General features: G+C 36.6%; 3 protein-coding genes and 2 non-coding genes across 5 annotated transcripts; 4 read left to right on the top strand and 1 right to left on the bottom strand.

Annotated features, from left to right (window-relative positions):
• Positions 1-517: 517 nt before the first annotated feature.
• LOC129810007 (uncharacterized) lies at positions 518-6,010 on the top strand. The gene has a single exon (XM_055860193.1). The coding sequence runs from the start codon at positions 518-520 to the stop codon at positions 6,008-6,010; it is 5,493 nt and encodes a 1,830-aa protein (XP_055716168.1).
• A 3,458-nt stretch (positions 6,011-9,468) lies between these two features.
• On the top strand, positions 9,469-12,583 carry LOC129799240 (uncharacterized). The gene is made up of 2 exons (XM_055842956.1): positions 9,469-9,609; positions 9,677-12,583. Exons 1-2 carry the CDS (start codon positions 9,582-9,584, stop codon positions 10,390-10,392), a joined length of 744 nt encoding a protein of 247 aa, XP_055698931.1. The 5' UTR covers positions 9,469-9,581; the 3' UTR covers positions 10,393-12,583.
• A 68-nt stretch (positions 12,584-12,651) lies between these two features.
• LOC129799242 (pancreas transcription factor 1 subunit alpha) lies at positions 12,652-20,672 on the bottom strand. The gene is made up of 3 exons (XM_055842958.1): positions 20,235-20,672; positions 19,862-20,169; positions 12,652-12,812 (listed from the first exon to the last, which is right to left on the bottom strand). The coding sequence occupies exons 1-3, from the start codon at positions 20,429-20,431 to the stop codon at positions 12,658-12,660; spliced, it is 660 nt and encodes a 219-aa protein (XP_055698933.1). The 5' UTR covers positions 20,432-20,672; the 3' UTR covers positions 12,652-12,657.
• Positions 20,673-21,585: 913 nt separating this feature from the next.
• On the top strand, positions 21,586-21,659 carry Trnat-agu (transfer RNA threonine (anticodon AGU)). The gene has a single exon. It is a non-coding gene; the product is annotated as a tRNA-Thr (tRNA).
• Positions 21,660-21,752: 93 nt separating this feature from the next.
• On the top strand, positions 21,753-21,826 carry Trnat-agu (transfer RNA threonine (anticodon AGU)). Its single transcript has one exon. It is a non-coding gene; the product is annotated as a tRNA-Thr (tRNA).
• Positions 21,827-23,422: the final 1,596 nt, after the last annotated feature.

The raw sequence follows: 23,422 nt of genomic DNA, 5'->3' as shown, positions 1-23,422 counted from the left end.
ATCAAGCTAAGTCCTGAGTCAGGAAAAAGAGTTATATAACTTGGTAGGTTCGATAAACGATTGAAAGAAATTTAAAATGGCGTCAGGATAAAAATTATTAATTGAATTACAGGTTGTAAACTTTCAAAAAGCTTGAGGTTGGTGGAAGCAAACGGAGGCCGTTTGAGATTAAAGTAAGGATTGAATTGTTTGAATTAAAGAAATGAATTGAAGTGTATATTTATTTTAGGGACCACCAACATTCATTTATTCATTTGTAATCAGCCATTTAGTCATCGCCAAAGTAATCAAGTCCTTGCAGTCCGCCACGGGGAAATTGAGTTAATAAAAATAAATACAGTCCACTATCTCTTGATTTGTTTGACCCAGGGGACTTGGTCCCCAACAAGTGGTCCTTCTCACCGTGGATCAGTGACTGCAACGGACTGCAGAGGATTTGATTGTTCTGTCCGGAAAGGACCGCGATTGTCGCGATTGTGATTCTTGATTTGTGAGGGCTTTCCAGACGAATAGCACGATGCCTCGCAAGAGCCAAAGGGCAACAAAAGGTCGACCTCCAACTCGTTATGGCTTTGATGAGGAGGATAACGACCTTGAACTGACTCTCACTCAGGCTAAGATTGAGAGAACTCGTAAGGAAATGGAGTTTTTGTCATTGCGGGAAAAGGAACTTGAGTTGCGCCAAAGTATGATGAAATCTAAGCGGATGAATTCACCAACAATTCTGGGGGATGTCCAGGGGGATATTCCAAGGACCTCAACACCTTTTTCATCGAATTCACGCAAGAAAGTTGAACTTTTCAACCCTCTGGTTACGAGGGGAAATGTCGTGTCTGATGATGAAGAGGCACCAGTGAATCTGGACGTGATCGTTGACAGGTTTGCAGAGTTCCAGAAGAAACTGATTGACGACGCAGCCCCGAAGAAGGAAGTTCTCACAATGACAAATGATCAGTTCCATTCGGCAATTCAGGAAGCTGTGAAGGCTAAAGAGAGAGAAATTGACACCAAACTTACTGGCTCCAAAGTGAAGCAAAATGCCACTAATGATGTGGACAAACACTCAAAAACGTCATCGGATGTTTTGGAGGTTATGGAGCGTTTTCTTGTACGCCAATCTTTTGGAACAGATGTACAAAAGTTTGATGGGAGTGTGAAGGAATGGCCGTTGTTCCGTGCTTGGTACGAGAACACTACCCAGACGTGTGGATATACGGATGTTGAGAGACTCAACCTGCTTCAGAGGTGTCTCACTGGAGAAGCCAAAGAAACAGTCAGATTTCTTCTCTACTCAGCATCGAATGTGAACAAGGCTTTGTCGTCACTGGAAGAGCGATATGGACAACCTGAACATCTGATTCGCACCATGATTGCACAGGTGAAGGCTTACCCACCTGTAAGAGTAGACAAGCCGGAGAGCTTGGTTGAATTTTCCACTATGATGGTGAACATGGTAGCAGCGATTGAGGAATTCAACCGAATGTGCTACATTGATAATCCCCAGCTGCTGGATGAGCTTGTGCTAAAGCTCCCGATGTCAATGCAGATTTCTTGGTCAGAATTCCAGGTGACCAAGAGCTACGTGACAGTGAAAACCTTGTGTGACTGGATTGCGGTAAAGGCCAGGGCGGCGAATTATCGTGTACAGGTTAGGGACTCAGCGAAAATTGAGCAGAAACCTGTCAAAGGCAAAACCGTGGCAACTGTCAATGAATTGACCGAGCTGAGAGCCGAAATGGCGGCATGCAGCTTTTGCAAGGGAAAACATGCCCCACAAAATTGTGAGACTTTTAAGAAGCTCAAAATAAGCGACAGATGGAAGATTGTGAGAGAAAAGGGAGTTTGTTTCAGATGCTTGAAGCCAAATCATTCTCTCTCAACTTGCAGTGATAACGGAAAATGTCCAAAACCTGGTTGTGGTCAGAAACACCACAATCTTCTCCACAGAGATGACAAGCAGCAAATGTTCTCTCTAGCTCAGAGAGAAGATGAGGAGAAGCTAGATGCTTCAGATTTCCCTACTGAGACTGATCAGGACTCGGATCAGGAAGATGAAATTTCCCCACAGAGGGGAATTGTGATGACTGGAGCCACAGTGGCTCATGCCAATACGAGTAATAAGATTCTCATGAAGATACTTCCGGTGTATGTTACTGGACCGAAAGGTACCTTGAAGGTCTACGCCTTTTTGGATGAGGGCTCCATGCTGACAATGATGAAGGCATCTCTAGCAGAGAAATTGGGGCTTAGTGGACCAAAGTGCCCTCTGACGTGGCAAGGAGCTGGACCGACAGCATGTACTGATCTGACATCGACTGTTGTCAACTGTAGAATCAGAGGTACTCATCCCAAAGCCAAGGAGTATTTAATGCAGAAAGTTAGGACTGTCTGTGAGTTAAGTCTCCCTAGGCAGACAGTGGATATGGAAGCACTGTCACGGGACTGGAAACATATGGCCGATGGTCATTCTGAATCCATGGTGGATGCAGAGCCCGATCTGCTGATAGGGCTGGACAACACTCCCTTGATTGTGTCACGGGAGATTATCCACGGACCGTGGAACGCTCCCTATCTGGCTTTAACTTGGTTAGGCTGGGTAGTAATGGGAAAATTGAATAATCAAACCTCATGTGAGGTAAAGACCTACTCCTACTCTATTGTGGAACGCAAAGATGAGCTGTATGAAATGGTGAAGAATTCCTTTTCCTTGGAGGGCTTTGGTACTGAAGGTCAAGAGAAGGTACTCTCTCGTGAAGATAAGAGAGCTCTTGAAATCATGAAGCGCACCACCCGTAGGACGAGTGATGGGCGTTTCGAGACTGGATTGCTGTGGAAGCAAGGTCATCAACCAATTGTGCCAGAGTCAAGAGATGTAGCTGTCAAGCGCTTGTACACCATGGAGAGGAAACTAGACAGAGATCCGGCATTGGCCGAGGCTTACTGTGCCAAGATAAGTGATCATCTTGAGAAGGGATACTTGATAAAGCTCATAGAAGAAGATAGGATGACTCCTACTGGAAATACTTGGTATCTTCCACACTTTGCGGTTTTTCACCCGGCTAAGGGAAAAATTCGAGTGGTATTTGACTGTGCGGCTAAGTCAGGGAATGTATCACTTAACGATCTGCTGATGAGCGGGCCAGACTTATTGAAATCACTTCCGGCAGTGTTGGAAAACTTCAGAAAGGGTAAATTCGCATTCACTGGAGACATCAAGGAGATGTTTCATAGAGTTTATGTTAGGGCAGAAGATACCAACTATCAAAGAATCCTATGGAGAGGAATGGATAGGAAAAATGAGCCAGAAGAGTACAAGATGAATGTGATGACATTTGGGGCATCTTGTTCTCCCACTCTAGCGTCATATGTGAAGAATCTAAATGCCCAAGAATATGCCGAAGAATTCCCAGAGGCAGTGAAGGGAATACTACACAATACATACTGTGACGATTATCTGGGATGTGCAGATACCATTGAGGAGTCTCGCGGATTGATCAAGGATATTGTTCAGGTTCATAAAGCCGGTGGCTTTGATATAGTGAACTGGACAGCCAATGACAGCAGAATTCTTAATTGTGTGAGTGACACGATGAAAAGTTTGAATGCGAAGGATGAACCTGAAAGAATTCTTGGCTTGTGGTGGGACTCTTCTGAAGATGTCTTCACTTTCAAGACCACATTCCATCGCGTCGCATCTGATATTCTGTCTGGAGAGAAGATACCCACAATGAGAGAAGTATTACGGCTGGTAATGTCAATCTTCGATCCATTGGGATTTTTGGCTATGTTTTCGGTGAAAGGAAAGATGATTCTCCAAGAGATTTGGCGTCAGAAAATTGGATGGGACGACATCATTTATGGTGTGGCTTTGGAGCAGTGGCAAGCATTCATCAAGGAGCTAAAAATGATTGACACAGTGAAGATACCGAGATGTTATTCTCCGAAACTTCCGGAAGCAACTTCAATCCAGCTACACGTCTTTGGAGACGCCAGCGAGAGTGCCTATGCATCAGTTGCATATTTACGGATTGAAAGTGAAAATAGTGTTGAAGTGGCTTTTGTGTGTGCTAGAACTAAAGTTGCTCCATTGAAAGCTACCAGTATCCCAAGACTTGAGTTACAAGCTGCAGTGCTTAGTGCGCGAGTTAGCGTTGCGGTAAAATCATCTTTGGATCTTGAATTTGATCGAGTGGTTTTGTGGACGGATTCCCTAACGGTGATGGGGTGGATCAAAAGTGATTCTCGTAGATACAAGCAGTTTGTTGGACACAGAATAAGTGAAATTGACCAACTGACAGAGATTCATCAATGGAGATGGATTTCGACTACACAGAATCCAGCTGATTTGGCCACGCGTAGAAAGCCGTGTGATTTCAGTGCGTCCTCTAAATGGTTCACTGGGGCGCCCTTCCTGAAATTGGAGGAGGAACAATGGCCTCAAGATGATAAAAAACAAAAAGTTGCAGACAATGGAGACATTGAGGTGTTTCAAGTGTTAGTGAACGTTGAAAGGTTTATTGGAAATCGTCTGATTCCAGAGATGAGTCGTTTTTCCCGCTGGAATCGACTTGTCAGAGCGACTGCTCAAGTGAAAAATTGTGCGCAGTTTTGGTTGGAAAAGTGGCGTAAAGCGAAAGAAAATCTAAAAACAAGTGAATTACCCGGACTCAAAGTGAGTGATTTGATAGAAGCAGAAAAAGTGTTGCTTCAGGAAATACAGTCAGTGTACAGAAGAGAAATACAGTGTCTCCAAGAGGGAAAAGTAATTCCCAAAGAAAGTGATTTGTATCATTTGACGCCGTTTATGGATTCTGATGGATTATTGAAAATGAGATCACGTTTGCAAAATAGTGAAGTGCGAGTAAAGTGCCCCATTATTCTTCCGCCGAAGCACGTGGGGACAAAGTTGATTATTAGTGAATTTCATGTTCGGAATCATCACCAAGGACGAGAACAAGTTGTAAACAACGTTCGTGAAAGATTTTATATTCCAAGAGTGAGAGTGGCAGTCAAGAGGGCTTGGCATGAGTGTCAAATTTGCAAAAACAAACGCGCCCAACCTTTGATTCCTGAAATGGCCGTGCTTCCATCCGCAAGAGTTAATGATTCAGTGTATCCCTTTGTAAAGAGTGGAATGGATTATTTTGGACCATTAGAAGTGAAGGTGGGTCGTCGTGTGGAGAAAAGATGGGGAGTAATCTTCACTTGCCTAGCGACTCGTGCTGTGCACTTGGAAGTCGCACACTCCCTGACGACAGACAGTGCCATCATGGCAATTAGACGTTTCATGAATCGACGCGGATCTATAACTGATATGTTCTGTGATAATGGAACAAATCTTCGAGGAGCTGATAACGAATTTCGACGACTTTATGCAGCCGTAGATGAAAAGAAGATTCAGGAAACCTTCTCCGAAAAGCGTGTGGAATTTCACTTTAATCCACCAGCCGCACCACATATGGGCGGTGTTTGGGAAAGACTTGTCCGTTCCGTCAAAGTTGTATTGAAAGAGGTCATGAGGACACGGCATCCCACTGATGAGGAGTTGCACACATTCTTTATTGAAGTGGAGTATATTCTAAATAACCGGCCTTTAACTTATGTGTCGATTGATCCTGATGACGAGACTGCCATCACTCCCAATCATTTCTTGATTGGAAGATCTGGAGAGAACCGACCGATTGGGACCTTTGATGACAGCGATTTGTTCCTCCGCAAAGCATGGAGACGAGCTCAGTATTACGCAGACCATTTTTGGCGTAGATGGATGCGTGAGTACCTTCCCGAGTTGACAAGACGAACTAAGTGGTATTCTACCACTAAAACTATCAAGATTGGAGATGTCGTTGTTGTGTGCGATGAACAGTTACCTCGCAACCAGTGGCCCTTGGGTCGAGTGGAAGAAGTATTTCCTGCCCCTGATGGGAAAATTCGTTCAGCGATGGTAAGAACTCGCTACGGCCTATACAAGAGACCAGTTGCAAAGCTTGCTGTGCTGGACGTGGAGTAGGTGGGTGCAGGAGCACCAGAGGGGAAAATGTTGGAAACGCGAGCGCTAACTGGCGGAAATATTTGAAGATTTATTATGTAAGCCCTTCCGGCACATTTGTCAGTCTTTTTGTAGAAAGCGTGGCGTGACGTGCATTTGTGAATTTTCATAGGAAAAGAATTTGCGTAAGTTAGGATATTTCCTCATGTTAAAAATCTATTTAATTTAGTAATATTTATTGGTTAGATTTGGCTGAACTCCTTGGGAGACGATCAAGCTAAGTCCTGAGTCAGGAAAAAGAGTTATATAACTTGGTAGGTTCGATAAACGATTGAAAGAAATTTAAAATGGCGTCAGGATAAAAATTATTAATTGAATTACAGGTTGTAAACTTTCAAAAAGCTTGAGGTTGGTGGAAGCAAACGGAGGCCGTTTGAGATTAAAGTAAGGATTGAATTGTTTGAATTAAAGAAATGAATTGAAGTGTATATTTATTTTAGGGACCACCAACATTCATTTATTCATTTGTAATCAGCCATTTAGTCATCGCCAAAGTAATCAAGTCCTTGCAGTCCGCCACGGGGAAATTGAGTTAATAAAAATAAATACAGTCCACTATCTCTTGATTTGTTTGACCCAGGGGACTTGGTCCCCAACAAAACCTTTTACAAATTAGCTTTACTCAATTTATTTTTTTTTATAATTATCAAACATTTATTGGCCAATGATTCAACAAATCTTTTTGAAGTTTTCCATTGAAGAACTCCCTTTGACAAACTTTTAGCAAAACAGTTCAAGAAATTTCATTAACAGTCATTAGAGATTTGTTCGCCAAGTATTTGACAAAACCTTTGGTCATTTAACACGGTATTATGTTTTCTTAACGAATTTCTTACAAAATATGAGCTTTACTTAGTTTTTTACTGTTTCAATTTTATATGAATTCCCTACTATTGGGAGCTCATTTATAAAATAATTTTTGAAATGCCCCTAAATGTATGCAAATATTTTTTACGCAGTAAATTTGAAATACATTTCTTATGAACCGTTGGCGCTGAAAATGGGCTGAAAAATTGACGCCGAAAATGTCTTGCATACATCACGGCGTTTCCATAACTTATTTCTATTTCTAAAATATCTCCTGAAGATATGCAATTTTACGGTGTCACTCTGGAGTTAATTCGCGGGCGTTTTTTCGATCCCGAAAAATTCTTTCAAAGCGAAATTCCCTGTATTTTAGTAAAATTTTGAAATCCGAAGTTTCGAGGTTTTCGACGTCATGCTGTTTGTCCGTTTGTTCGTCCGTCTGTCTTCAGCTTTAGAGGCAAAACGGTAAGAGATAGCGACTTGGGATCTTCAGGGGCCCCCATAAGTCAATCCACTTCTCCCTTTCCCTTCCAAAACCATGCTATTTTGGGATTTCTCGAAAACTCTACGTGCGATTTTTTTCATTTTTGGACACAATTTGCCCTTATACGAAAATCGCGTTTTATCACAACGCGCTTTATCACTAACAACGGATTTTCAAGGTTAAAATGGATGACAGAGCATCCCGTTGGAAAGGTATCGGAATTTTCGGTAAAACTGAAACGGTTTTAATCGGTTATGAAACGGTTACGAACCGGTACATAACGGATAATTAATTTTTATCCGAATAATGCTGGCACAACATTCTATGAAGGAACAAGGCCTTCCCACAAGGAGATTTCTAGACATGCATTATTATTTTTTCTTGTACGGGATGAGATTGTCAGTCCCATGCCCGTGGAATTAAGGACAGTGAGGCTCACTGGATGCAATCCTAACACCTTTAACGCCAGAAAAATTCTTGGTGATCTAAAGGGGATTCGAACCCGGGACTCTTGCATCATAGAGCGAGTGTTCTACCACTTAACCCATTGACAGCCCGCAATTATATTACTCCTAAATTATTTTGGGTAATGTTTTGAGTGATTTATAAATCGGTTAAAATCGGATATGAATTCTAAGTCACGAGTTTGAACACTTCACAAAGCCTAGGACGTTTTGCCCGTGTTTCCACCCTATTTTGTTGCAATCGTTATAATCAATGACCAATTGTTGGCCAAGATTTAACAAAACTTATTGTCACTTTAAATAAATGGAAGAACATCTTTTTGGTAATCCTTTGACAAATAGAGTTACAAATCTTTGCTTTCATGATTGTTAAGAACAACTGAAAACAAAACACTAATCTGAAAAAAAACAGCCTATAAATTTTACTAAATTTTGTGTCTTGAATGTACTACGTAATGGTGTAATTGTGGCGTAATTGTAGAAAGATCACAGAAACTTACGTTTTACTGACGTAAATCTTACCTGAAGGAAAATTACCCAAGTCCAGGAGGGGAATTCTATAACGTTCTGGCAATGCCATATGACAAATTGGGTTCGAATCTTAGGAGAGTTTTTTCGAAAATGCGATTCTGTAGCCGTAACATTGCCATTTCAGTTCACGTGGCATTGTCAGAAGTCACATATTTGAGATTTCTGACAAATGATAATTTCTCATTGACAAATGACAATGAATTTTGTTCATTCAAATCAACCAAGACGTAGGGTAAGTGTGCCAAATTCCGGCCAGCTTGCAATTTCGGCCACCTTTTTTGTTCCTCGAATTTCCATGAATTCTTAGTTTTTACATACTCTAGAGATTATACAATGCAAAAGAATAACTAAAAATGTAGCTTTGACAAACGAGATGACGTGAAAAAAACATTGGAAGAACTCCCGAAGTAGGGCACCAAAGCTATGTCTACATTTTTACTCATTTTAAAATGTATTAAGAACGATTTTAAAGTAAATAAAGACGATAAACTGTCTACAAGATTCTAAGGAACACTCCTTAAGTAGAAGGAATGAAAAAATCAATTTCTATTAAACATATTACATTTCAAACTGGTGACTTTGGCGCTTGCATGCAACTATGCCGAAATTTGGCACACTTACCCTATTGTATTTTTATAAAATCATCAAGTAAAGGGATTTCATTAAAAATTCAATGAATTGCATTTTCGAACTCATATGATATGGCAAAAAAAACTCAATTGGCATTGTCAGGTTTCGAAATGGTCATCCTTTGGCCATCCTGACGTAATTGCTTAAGGTAAAAATAAGGTAATATTTGGGTAAGAGAGTGGCTAGGGGACATATCAATCCCGAGTAGTTTAAATGACGTGTAAATAACGTCTTCATGACATAATTTGCACCACTATAGCAAAATTTTGCTACTTGGGTTGAGCAGAAAAGAGTTTTTTTCGTCAATTGATTCTTCGAGCATGAAATGTTGGAAAATTCTTTAACCATTTACCAGAAAATTACAATAATATTCCCAGTGCACAATTTTTCATTCAACAATTTCACGCGACAATTGATGAGGTCAATTGTTATGTAAAAGTCTGCTTGAGAGCGATGTTCTCCATTATTTATATAACAGACATTATATACGACATTTTCATTGAACTTGATCTTCATTTCAAGTGTTTGTCTGTAAACTTCGAGTCAGTTGCTTAACAGCTTTCCCGGGGTTAACACATCGGTTGTTATCATTTTTTTAAGTAATTAAAAAGAAAAGATGAAAACGTTCAGGATTATTGATAATGGTAAGCTGTTTGTGGAAGAATTCATTTAATTTTAAGACGATTTTTATTAAGAATGTGACTACCTTAGGCCAAATTTCCATTGAGCTGTACAATCCAGACACGGATCTTGAGGGCTCAATGAAGGCTCTGAGGGAAGGATTTATTCCCAGTGAAAGTATCTCAATAGCTGTTGGACTCAGCAATCCCGAAGCTGTCCAGGGTCACAGAGATCTGGAAAAACTGGCCCAGGCCAATCTTAGTGATGGAATTTCTATTGTGGCTCGGCATTTGCCTTCAGACCAAATTGTGGGATTTGCTTTCAACAAAATCCACTCAAGACCAAATCCAGAAACTCCCTCATTTCTCAAAGAGTTCCGGAATAAGCACTGTCATGTTCAGGAATCTCGTGATATTATTAGTTTCATTGAATTTGCCGATGGAAAAATTAATCTCTTCGACAAGTACAATACTGAGTGCTTCCTTGAGTGCGTCTTATTGGCTACACTTCCAGAATTCCGGGGCAGGAAGATTGCTCACTGTCTCGTGGAGTGTACAGTAGAGTTGGCCAGAGAAATTGCAGCAGGAAAGTATCCTGAGACAATTGATAAGGGACTTATTGGAAAAATTCCTAAAGTTGTCTTTGCAATTTGGACTTCTAAATATTCAGCAAGGATTGGAGCTAATTTAGGATTTGTCCCTTTGGACAGATTCCCTGTGGCAGATCTTAAAAAGGTTGGAGTGCCCTATCCTGAGCGAATTCCTCCTGAACACACGGAAATTGTTTTAGCGGCGGTTCAAATTTAAATTTAAATTTTATATTTACTCAAAGAATTATTATGTGGTCCTCGGGATTAGTGTGGAAAGTGTCTTTTCCTCTCCCTGCGGATTTAGTGAGTGGCAGGATTTAAAAAAAAATGAACTGAACAATGAGTGTAAAAATAATCTGCGTTTGTTGATTTTAATACCAAATAACACTGAAAGTTTGATTCCCGATGGCCCTTTAATTGATGCAGCTGTATAAACAGCCATGGTTCCCTCTTTATGAACATTTCCTGGTCGCTTCACCGGCGATGGGGTTGATTTTATGATGAGACCATCAGCCCAATCTTCCACATATCCAAAAGAAGCGAATTTCCATTGGAAAATTGGTGTAAAATTCTTCTCATTCCGCGGAATTTATTATGCTAAATTACCAATATTGTACGAAATGTCCGTGGAATTCCACTACATTTCCCGGTAAGATTCCTAGGAATATTCCATGGGATTTCCGAAAAATGGGAATCACTGCCAAGCTGTTTCTTTTTCCTACAAAAAATATTACGTAAGAATTATTTATAAATGTTTTTGAATTCCTATTGAGGACCTACGAAGTGTTTGTAAATCGTATAACTCGCTAAAAAGTTCGTAAAAGTTTGTACTTTTTAACAAACTTTGGTCGCAGCATGATCAACGCGCATTTTTTGTTTCTTTACAAACATTTGTTTGCCTTGGGAAACTTTACGAACAAAAGACAAAATTTTACGAACATTTTTCTGCGTGTTTACAAACATTTATGAACAAATGTTTGTAGAAAAATGCTCGTCAAGTAATCATGTTATGTACAATGTTTGTTTATTTGTAAATGTTCGGTACACAGAAAAAATGTTAGTAAAATTTTGTCACTTATTCGTAATTTTTCGCCCTACGTACAAAAATTTACGAACAAATGTTTGTGAAGGGGCCAAGAACTGTTCGTTGAGTGTTCATTCTACGAAATGTATTGTAAAATAGTACAAACTTTTATGAACTTTTTAGAGGGTTATATACTTTACGAACATTTCGTAAGTCTCCGGTAAGAATTCACAAATATTTACGAACAATTTTACGATATATTTTTTCTTAGTAACTTTTATTGAAAATAAAACATTACTTGATTTAGTTGAAAATTCCATGCACGTACCGTTGCCAATAGAAGTGGAAAATCTACAGGAAATTTATCGTAAAATTCTAATAGTTCCAAGGAATATACATATCTCGACACTAGGTTTCATATGCTCAGAGAAAAAGTTTGTCAAATATTTGTAGATTTGAAAGTAAACTTGATGAATATCAAAGTTAAAGACTTGTACACTGAAAAAAAGGATTACAGAGTGACCAATGGGATCTTGTTAAAAATTTGTCAAAAGGTTGTTACTCCTCAATTTGACGAATTTTTTTTTGCAATCTGTGTAAACGAACATCCTTTTGACAAACTTTTGACAAATAAAGTGGAAATTAATTTTTTTCAGAGTTCGATACAAAAGATTGTAATTTTGACCAATTATTATAAATTAAAGTTTGTACAATTACAAACTTTAGAGCAAAAAATATTTGTCATGTTTGTAAAAGTTTCTAATGGGCAACAAACCTTTACCTCCAAAGCTAGAAGCCAATCAAACCTATTTGATTTATGATAGAGCCAATATACAAATTTACCTGATAATATATAAAACTTTTAATAAACTTGAGGAGTAGAACTATGAGGATTAAAAAATTTGAACTCCTTTTCTACAAATTATATCTCTGCATGAAGTTTTGACAAATTTATCGCAAAATATCGAAGAAATTTCTTGCAGAAGACTTAAAATGTCAGCCTATGGGAAAAAATCAGAACTTTCCGATGGAAATCGTATTTCACTTCGATTGGTTATAGGGTTACCCAACTAACGATTTTATAGTTTCATTGAAAATTTCTTCATACTTCCGAGTTAATTTATCAGAATTAATCTAACGACACTAAATAAATAAAAGCATCATTTCTCTTATCAGCACCTCTAAACCCCTCAACTAAGAGAAGAAAAAAACTAGTAGAATTGCGAACAGAATAGGTTTTATTCCACATTACATGAAATTCAAATAACGTATTTCTCACAGAAATTCACCATTTCTATACTGCACTCTTATTCTCTCTAAAATTATCATTTTGTTGTATAAAAAGGATTAATAAATAAAATATAATTCACAATTGTTGAAGAAATATGACTTGCAGTATGACTAGATGCGTTGCTTTTTCGCGTTTTGGAGATTATTTACAGCAAAGGGAAGATTATTTCAGGCTGAATGATGATTGATGTAGGAGGGTCCTGCTGAGCCATTTCGTTGGGCTGCTCGAGGATCCTCCGGTGTCCAGACACGTGCAAAGAGACGTGCTCCTGGAACTCTATCACCTTTTCGATGCCACGAAAGTGAATGAGACATTCCACTTCCTGGAAAGATATTGAAAAAGGCGAAACTATGAGTTACAAACTCTTTCAGACTACGCACACATTTTGGCTTCGAAAATTTCATATTTTTTCCACATTTTCTTAATATTTTTTTTAGAAAGAGTGCGACTTGATACGGACTTTTAAAATATATGGGAAATATTAAGTGTTCGAAGTCAGAGCATATGCGAAGCCTGAAAGCTTTCCCCTAAACACTAGTCCTTTATAAGATTCTATATTTGTAGAAAATATGTTTTGATACTTCCCTAATCTGTTTTAATAATAAATAACTCATAAAAGTGTTTTTATTGAAGTTAAAGGAGATAAAAGAACATTTGCAATTTGGGGTTATGTTAAATCTAACCTAAAAAAAATAACGACGTATACGATATTTGTTACAAAAACTCCTAATATTCGCTAAAAATGCTGTAAGATAAATAAGCGAATATTTTTTTTTAATTTATGATAATATTAAATATTCTTTATTATTTGAAATACTTTCAATTCCTAACCTAATGGCGCTGGCACACCTTTTCAATTGAGTGAAATTCAATCGATTGAAATATTACCTCACTGAAATCATATGTAGCTGTCCCTTTGTGTCAAATAAAAATTGAAATAGAAAATGAAATTGAAATTTCAATTTTCATTTGACAGATATAAATATATCTAAAATATATAAAATATATCTAAAATATATCTTATTTTAGTTTGAAAAAGTAAGAGGTCATAAGAAACTATTTTTGAGGTTAGATTTTTTTATCGTTGGGGAAAATAAATAATCACGGTTGTTTTATTTCTCATTTCGAATTGCGAAATAATAAAATTACATTCGAATAGGTTATATTTTGAATTTGGATGAATACGTCTTAAATTTAAGGTTATATTCTATTCTAACCATAAATTCACATTCTGAAGTATAATATTTTGAAAAATTTGTTATGTATTTTTCAGCCTTAAAATGTCTTTAGGCTTAGGGAGTATACATTTAAGTATATGCTTGCACATAAAAGCTTTACACTATCATGTCAATATGTAATGTACCAGATAACCAATTGAAAAATCGAATTCAATGTACTAATATCCGAATTTTTATTATACACTTAAAAAAAATTTTAAAAAAGGCCTTTCAATGAGTAAAATTATTAAAAGTATCCCTTTCATAACAGTAATACAATGAATCTAACCTAAATGAACGAAAATCATCATAACCTCAAATAAATGTTAAAGATGATGCAATTTCTAAACAGAACCACTTCTTAATGAACCGATTAACCCCTAAAATATTTCTAAAACCTTTCATTTTTTGAGCATGAAGTTTATTTTTGAGCTTCAGTAAATAATAAATGCTGTTAAAAACATGAAATACATAAAGTTCTTATAGCGGCGTTTGATTGTCTTCGAATATTTTGAAAAGTTTTTCAATAATTAGATATCTTCCTAATATTTGAAATTAAATTAACTAAAACTGAAAAATAACTAAAAACGAATGCCTTCGCTACACCTTTTATCTTGGTATAATTTCATGAAGTCAAAATTCACATCCTTTTCTTTCTCAAAAGATTTGCATAATTGTATCCCATTCTTTCGGCCTTAATATTGGATTGAATTAAATTAAATTTAGTGTCACGTTCAAAAAAAAGAAGAAGAGTGCGAAAGAGTGGGATAGACATATGTAAAGCTTTTAAGAAAGAAAAGGATGTCAATTTTGACTTTTTGAAATTTTTCTGATCTAAAAGTGCCAGAGCCACAACAATTAAAAATTAAAGTTGATTTTTGGTTAGATGTCATGGCATCAATAATTCATAAAATCAAACAGAAATAATTTTAAACTAAATTTAAGCATGTGATATGACAAGATGGTTTATAATGACTCCGGTAGATCTTTTAGATCTAGAACATTTCATGAAACCAAAATTGCCATTTGTTTCTCAAAGATATAATATTATGAATATATCTATCCCTCAAAACTAAATTGAATTTAGTTTGACGCACAAAATAAGAAGAAGAAGACTGCGAAAGAGTGGAAAAGAGATTTTCAATATTTTTTAGAATGAAAGGACGGAAATTCTAATTTCGTGGAATTTTCCTGACCCAAAAGATGTGGTAGAAGCATAAGTTTCTAATTTCTCTTTCCCATGAAAATTATTAATAATTTTTAACAGTAAACCTACCAAGACCCGGTCAGATTGGCCGGTTTAAAATTAACACATATTTAAACAGTATACAATATCACTATCTAACTTTATGTATTTCTTAAAATATGCATGCATGTATAATATATTTTTCAGTGTTTATGGCTTCGGCACATCTTTTAGATCAGGAAAATTTCATAAAATCCAAATCCACATCCTTTTCTTTCTCAAAAGTTTTGCGTATGTCTATCCTACTCTTTCGCACTCTTCTTCTTCTTTTGCACATCTCACCAAATTAAATTATGTTCAGTCCAATTTAGAGACAGAAAGAGTAGGATAGACCTATGCAAATCTTTTAAGAAAGAAAGGGATACTTTGTTTTCATGAAATTTTACCGATCTAAAAGTTGTGAGGCATTCAATTTTAATTTTTTTTGCTATTTTCCAAGACAAATTTGTCGAGTATCCTACCCTACCGCGGTTTGTCATTTGACCAAAAAACGACCAAAAAACGGTCGGTAGGTTTAGTGTTAAGCTTAAAAAATTTACGATTTTTTCCATATTCCACGTTATATTCCCTATTCTATACGTTTCATATCAAATTAAATTATTATGTCACCGGAATACCTTTTAGATCAGGAAAATTTAATTAAATCAAAATTCATATTCCTCGCATAACACTCTTTCACACTCAAATTGATTTGAACGAAATTGAATTTGTTTTGATGTAGAAAAGAAGAAGAAGAAAAGTACGAAGTGCGAGCGAGTGAAATAGACATATTCAAAATGTTAAACAGAGAAAGAAATATCAATTTTGATTTCATGAAATTTTCTTAATCTAAAATGTATGCCAGAGTAATTACTGATCAGTTTCTTCTAGACATCAATCTAGAATGTACTCTAGACAATATCTGTAATAAATTTTACAAAAAACTATTTTTTTTTAAATAAAATGAATTTTATTTGTTTTACATTTAAATAAATATTTCTAAAAATTTGATTTCAGTGATGTTTTGGTTGAATTTGTATCTTAAATCTGAATTCTAAATTATTCCTAGAATCTCCGATGAATCCTAGGCACGAATTTCGTGTTAAAATGATTAAAATTAAAATTATGAGATAAATTCGTAAATTACAGTTGCCGCAGAATTGCGTGATGTGAAAATTTGAAACAATTAATTCGTTGTGCTTCATTTCTGAAATATTGTTCTCCACACACTGGTTTTTTGCAGAGGAGGGCGTCTGGTTAGAACATCTGGAATCTGTGGAATGTGCTGGGATGGAGTCGATTGCAGGGGATGGCATGAACTTCATTAATGGCAGGTCAGAGCATTTATGAATCGCATTCTTCACGGTTTTTGCTCCCTTTGAGTGTAATTTTCTGTGACACCCTTCTTGGTTAGTCTTTAGTTCCGGTTATGCTTCAATTGCCACGGTGGAATATATATTTTTTTGGTACCCTGGCGGAGGAGTCTGGATGGAAGATCTTCCTCCAGGGTCAGAGTATTCTCGCGTGTGTGCAAATTGATACTTGAGAATTTTCCCAATCGGTGTATCAATGGTGTGGGTGGGTAAAGTGGCAAATTTGTTAGAGGTGGGAAGCAGGAGAGCATAGCTCAAAAATCCATTAGTGAAACACCCGGAGATCTCTCCATTCGCTCCTAATTTATTTGTACAACAAACAGAAATCCACAGGGTTTGTGGAGTGAGAATAAACATCTCCGGGAGAGAGATACGGACGCGGGAACCCCAAAAGCATTGCATCTGCACACCCGGAACGAATTTCCCACGAAAATGCAGAGGGTTGAGTGACACAGAAATTCATCCCTCTCGATCTCGATGGTGTTTCCCAGTGACAATTTCTCTCCACGCTTCTTTCTTTCTTGATGGCTCTGTGAGTGTGGAGGATTTTCCCTTAAGCCCTGAGTCAATCGAAGGACACGACAATGAAGAGGATTAGTTGGAAAATCCCACCTTTCAACGCGAGGTGGTTTTTTTCTCACTTGAAATATTTATGATGTAGAGTCTGCCGACTGGAAAAATAATTTCTTTGCAATTTTCATTTGGATAGCAAAGGGAGAGGATGGGAATTTCAAGGGGTTTAACTCATTTCGGGGAACTCAAGCCAATCTGGCCAGGGGACCCATGGGGAATTCGGGGAACCCATGCATTTTATCAGACACACACAGGGAATCTAGGAAACCCATACATTTTTCATGGAACCCGAGGAACCCATATAATTTTTCAGGGAACCCGGGGTCGGGGAACACGGGGAACACTTACATTTTGTCAGGGAACTCACGTAGAATCTAGAGAACCCATAAAAATTAAAAGAAACTCATGTGGAACCCAGGAACCCCGATGCATTTTTCAGGGAGCCCACGGAAAACCTAAGGGAACCCATACATTTTTCAGGGAACATGAGTAACCCAAATATTTTTTAGGGAATTCAAGGAACTCATAGGGTTGAAGGAACACCTCTTCGACAGGAAACTCCTATTAACACTTTTGTCAAAATCTTGAAATTTATTTAACGGCGTTATCACACTTGCACATTAAAATTTTAATGTGATTCACATTAATTGTCGCTTGTGAGCGTCCAAATATGTTATTTGTGTCTTTGAGTCACTTAATATTTGGGGTTTTTCTATTTGTTGATAAAGAAGTGGACTTCGCCTGCAAAAATAAGTTTAAATTTACCTAAAGCATAAATATTTTTCACAGTAAAAAATTAAAGAGAAAATCGCATTAATTTTTCGCATTAATGCTATAAATCAATTTATATAAAATTTTGCGGGGCAAGTCTACCTTTTTATCAACAAATAGCTCAAATTTTGAATATAAAATGATTCAAACACACAAATTACACATTTGGACTCTCACCAGTGACAATTAATGTGAATCATATTAAAATTTTAATGTGCAAGTGTGATAACACGTTAAAGAATCAAATAAAATTGAAATAATATAATGTTTTTTCCTTAGTCTACGTTTTCTGACACGACTTCTTTACAGTGTCAATAGGTGTTCCTTTCACCCTTTATTTTTTGGGGAAACTAGAAACTCGACTCACTCTAATTGCTTACGAATCACCCCTTGGTTTTTACGAGAATCTTAATATCTGACAGTGACCGAAATTCTTTTACAAACCTATTTAAGTAAAACTTCGCGAGTGTTGAAATAAACCTTATGAGGGGTTAAAATAATTCATCAGTTTCAAAATATTCAATTTTGAAGGCTTATTTTATCGATAAATGATTTATCGCTGGAACAGTTGCCAGCACCACTCGTAAATTAAATTGGAACTTAATCGATGAACTTGTGCAATTTTGGGCGAATTTAATTAGGGTTTTGGAGAGCCCTAGTTCAAGGGTTCATAGTCGAGCTGACCAAAATCAAATACGCTAAATTGTAAAATCAATTCCTAGACTTGCATTGAGAGAAGGTTGAGTGTTACCAGGACACGAAATGAGTGTTGTCATAAGTAAAATCCAACACTCGTATCAACCAACCCAACCCTCAGATCAGACTTGGTATTCCGCTTTAGGCTTGTTCCATCACTAATGGGTTAAATGAAGCCTCATCGAGTGAGATGAGGTTTGGTGTGGTTTGGTTCAACACGTGTTTCAACACTCATTTCCACATTTATTTCTTTGTTTGAAGACCTATTCTCACTCAATGAAACGCAAAACAGAATTTATGCAAACCTAATGCCCTAGACACACTTACGACTTAAGCCGAGAGACGACCTTATGGAAAATTATGGAAATATAGTTTAATCATTATTTCTAATATAATTACGCTAAGCCGTGTCTCGGCTAATCCTCAGATCTGTCAAGGACCTAAAGCTTCTGAGTATGCTCTTGGGTCAGTTGTTCAATGAAAACAAATTTTGGAATTTTCAAATGGTTTAATGTGCAAAAAAAAGTTCATATAATAAAGCGTTTTTATTGGATCAATCCTCACTCCACTTGAATTAAATTAAATCTCAATAGTATCTGCATTTGGTGCAATCGACGATATAAACATTAGTATAAACAACGCCTATTGTATTAAATGTTGACACAAAAGTAATGCAGATACAACGGTATATGTATCCACGATGTCATGCTAAATAATAAGAAATACTGTTTTTTTTTCATTAATTTGTATTTTTACTTAAAATAGCAAGAAATAAAAACTTGGGAGTAGGGAAATCTTTCAAAGATACTTCCGGAACGAATCTATGTCGGTAATTGTTTAATTTTTTGGAAAATCCGGAAAATCCCTACAGGTTCTATATATTTAAAATCGTCAAAGTAAAGTAATTGAACTAAATATTAAGGTTTGTTACTAACCAAAATTTAGTTATTCCTTTTATCAAATTTAATTCTTACTGAACAATTTGAATTTTTACTGCTCTTTTTTTGTATGTAACAATAAATGTAATAAAAGAAATATAATAAATGTAATAGATGTAATTTCTAAGCTTAACGTTTTAAAATAAAATAAATGAATAAATAAACGATTAAACGTTTTAGATCTAAATAAACCGATAAATAAAAAAAATAATTATTCAAGTGTTCAACGAATTTTCCTTCTACATTTTTTGTGGTAATAATTAAGTATTAAACAATCAGAAATCTTACTGAGAATTTAATTTTTAATTATCTTTCTAATGCCTCCCTATTTGTTTTCTAGCCTTTCATTTCCACCTTTCATGGTTGTATTTTCCCTTTTGTATACTCATTGCTTTCCACTTCATCTAAACATTATCATTAGCATTCAGGGACATATTCATATTTGATTAGAAATCGTTACCCAGTGATTAGAACACGTGTGCAGTAGGTTCAGGGAAAACGAATGGTATTTTGTATTTTGCGTGTGACATGGAAATGTTTCCCAATGAGACAATCAATCAAATGGGGAGGACACCTACCTCTGAGGATGATTTTCTTTGGTGGTTCCCTGTTTGTATTCCGCTGGAGTCCATTGAGTCCTGGTTCATTTCCATTGCGATCCTTTCGTACCATTTCGCCCAGGAAGGTGATGTAGCTGATGGCTAGTTTGAGGGTGTCCACTTTGCTGAGACGTTTTTCATAGGGGAGGGTGGGAATGTGGGATCGGAGTCCCTCGAAGGCTTCATTGATGCTCTGCATTCGACGTCTTTCCCGGAGATTTGCCGCCTGTCTCTGCTGGGCTTGTTGGGAGGCGCACTTGACCCTTCTGACTTTCTGTGTCCGGAAACTGCAAGATTCAGAGGGATCAGTGCAAATAGGATTCCCTGGGATTTAGAAGAAATTTCCTAGTACATTTTCTCAGCGGTATTTTCCTGGTCACTGTTGTATCCGCCGCAGGAGTCTGTGTCTGTGGAGTTGTCGTCACAGAGGAAGAAGTCCGAGGAACTGGGAGAACCTGAATTGGTCAGACTCGAATGATGGTGTGTCGCCTCGAAGAGATGGCGCGTCATGGCGGCATCGAAGTCAAAGGGATCCATTGAGAACATCATCGGAATTGACTTTATTTTCCCGGGGTTGATTGTTCACTTAATATTCACTCCTATTCCCACCATTGCACGTGTCCACAATCAGAGATTATGTTTGAGCACTAACACACTCCCGGAACGGCGGGAAGTGAACGATTTTGATTCCCGGACAAGTGGTAAAACGTGCCAACTATTAGCACCACAATTGTGTCTTTCACTTGGGATGAGCCGCAAAATCTGGTGGCTCATTCGCGCCTCGGCATTGTCAGAACTGAAGTCCCTAGGATGATCGGATGGCAAATAGACCCCGGGAGAGAGAACTCAGGAGGGTGAGTTTAATCTCACCCTCCTCGATGGGAGGGGCATGCTAAAGGGTGTTCCGACCAATGAAGAACAAAATGGGAATTTTCCTGACCGCCCATTGGTTGCCAAGAGGGAGGAAAAGTCGGGAAATTGTGGGGAAAATCGATAGAAATTTACGCCATTTGTCATTTTCCAAAGCAACATTAGAAATGAATTTTACTTGATTTCAATTGAAAGGAAAACTTTTCCATGCTCTTTTCCGACGTTTTCTTTTACGTCCTCAAAGGTCTTTAAATTCTTGACCAGTTCCTTATTTTATTTACAATGCATTTTTTGCATTGGAAATGCAACAGTTCCGATCAATACTTTAAGACAATGCTGACTTTAATGCCTAGAATTTTCTTATGTGCCCGTAGTTAGACAAATTTATTTTTCATCTTTTTGATATTTAATTAGCCATTGCTCAGGTTTTAATAGATCAATTTTAATTATTCTGGATGCAAAAGAAAGGTATTAAAATATACAAAGAGTTTCTAGAACAAATAATGTTTGTAAATCAACCACCAGAGGCGCTGATGTCACTTACGCAGAAAATGCTTTTATGATGCTCTTAAAACAGCGGAATATTTGGAAAAATAATGCAAATTTTCAATTATTCTCTCTTCACATTCTGATGATTCACATAATTCAAAATAACTGCCTTGAAAGCAATTTCGTTCAATTGATTGGAGTTTATCTCACGCAAGAGGCAAAGTCACAAAGCAGATAAAGCAAATACACGTCAGAATTGGAGAGAAAATAAATAATGAGTTGTTTGATAATTTGGAAGTATTTTTCAGCCACATAAAAGTAATTAAAACATTTAAATATTCCATGGCGCCGTGGCTTAGTTGGTTAAAGCGCCTGTCTAGTAAACAGGAGATCGTGAGTTCGAATCTCGCCGGAGCCTAAATATTTTTTTTCAATCAATTTTTCCAATTACTTAATTTATTTCTTTATTTATTAAATAATAAAATTAAAGTAAAACTTTAAAATATTCCATGGCGCCGTGGCTTAGTTGGTTAAAGCGCCTGTCTAGTAAACAGGAGATCGTGAGTTCGAATCTCGCCGGAGCCTAACTATATTTTTTTTATAAATCTTTACAATCTCTTATCACATCTGGGAAATTTTCCATGAAGATTGTTCCAAGTTGCTTTGAGTATGTTCGAGTACTTTTGTAAATTTTCTCTTTTATGTCAAGAACTATCGAATTTTCATTTCAGTAGAAATTTATGAAGTTTATCTACCATAAAATTTAATTGACAAATTAGATGAAAATAATTTTTGAGATCTTTGTAAAGAAATTATTTGTTAGAATAATTTCATATACAATTCGCTCTCATTGCCAAAGTTGCAGTTTATTCTCTGAGTAGGGGGAAGTGGGGCTATATTGAGTTGGGGCGACATTAAAAACGTTGTTTTTTCGTGGGTACTTCTAAAATAAGTTGGGCTTTAACGCAATAGTTTAGATGGACAACACAATAAGAGAGTTAATTAAGCTAGAGTTAGGTCCAAGTCCATCTTTCATTGGAATTATGCGAAAATATAGTGCTTTCAATGTAGACCCACCTATGCCTAAGGTAATTTTGACGTTATTAATAATATTTCCAAAGCAATTTCTGTCAAAAAGATTTATTATTACACTGTGCAACAATTTTGAACTTTTTTTTTGTCCCTGGGTTCTCATGCTATTTTTTCTATTGCTAGGGTCAAATGATTTACGAAAATACTTATCATTTTGATTTCATTTGGATTTTGCGCCTGGAATATAGGCAAATCGTTTTTGCCGTTTTTTGATACTTGGGTGCCTATATCACCGATTCTGCTGAACTGATATATTTTTCACTATGGAATAATTTGTTGTCCTTTACATGCCCGATAAATCCTCTGAACAGATGAAGTTTGTACAACTGACACCAGGGGCGCTGTAGTCTCATAAATGTCAGAAAACATGGAAAATCGAACTTTTTAGCAACTTTGATCAAAAATATCTCGAAAACTAGGACTGTCCCTAACAATCTGTTTTGTGAGTTTGATAGAGAATTTAATCAGCTACATTTTCGTCCATGTACAACTTTTCTCTCAGATTGTTTTTTAACCTCGATATTCAGGTTCAAACGAAAAACAAGCACTCAGCCAACTAAAGAAAAACTTAACTATTTCGCACATTTTGACTTTTTCTTTTTAAGTTTAGATAACCCATATTATTATTTTTACTTTTCTTATAATTGTAGGACTTTATTAATACTTATTGCATTATAAAATGAGTTTAGATATAATACAAAGTAATAACTCAAACAATATCTTCAGTAAGATTTCAGTGTTATTTCAATCTCAAAAGACTATTACAAAAAAGGCATATTAACTGCATATTGTAAAATTCTAAATATTAAATATTTCAAAGAATATTACTTGTTAAATTTACGTTTTAGAATCAATAAGTATCTATTTTACCTTTTACATACCAGTTACATATGGAAAACTTTGCAAAAAATCTTTTTTCTAAATAAATTTCTTTTTATAATTCTTTAAAAAATTTTCCTGCATTTATCTACTATCCTACAATTTTAACCTCATAATAACGTGATTATCGTCGAAATAAATCTAAAACTGGTTTTTGAACTTGTAATTGTTACTTTATGCATATTTTCTACTAAATATCGACCATGCCTC

Source organism: Phlebotomus papatasi, chromosome 1, assembly GCF_024763615.1.
Source record: "Phlebotomus papatasi isolate M1 chromosome 1, Ppap_2.1, whole genome shotgun sequence".
Lineage (NCBI taxonomy): Eukaryota > Metazoa > Arthropoda > Insecta > Diptera > Psychodidae > Phlebotomus > Phlebotomus papatasi.
Note: the sequence above shows the minus strand (reverse complement) of the source record. Positions and strands in the feature narration are given on the sequence as shown.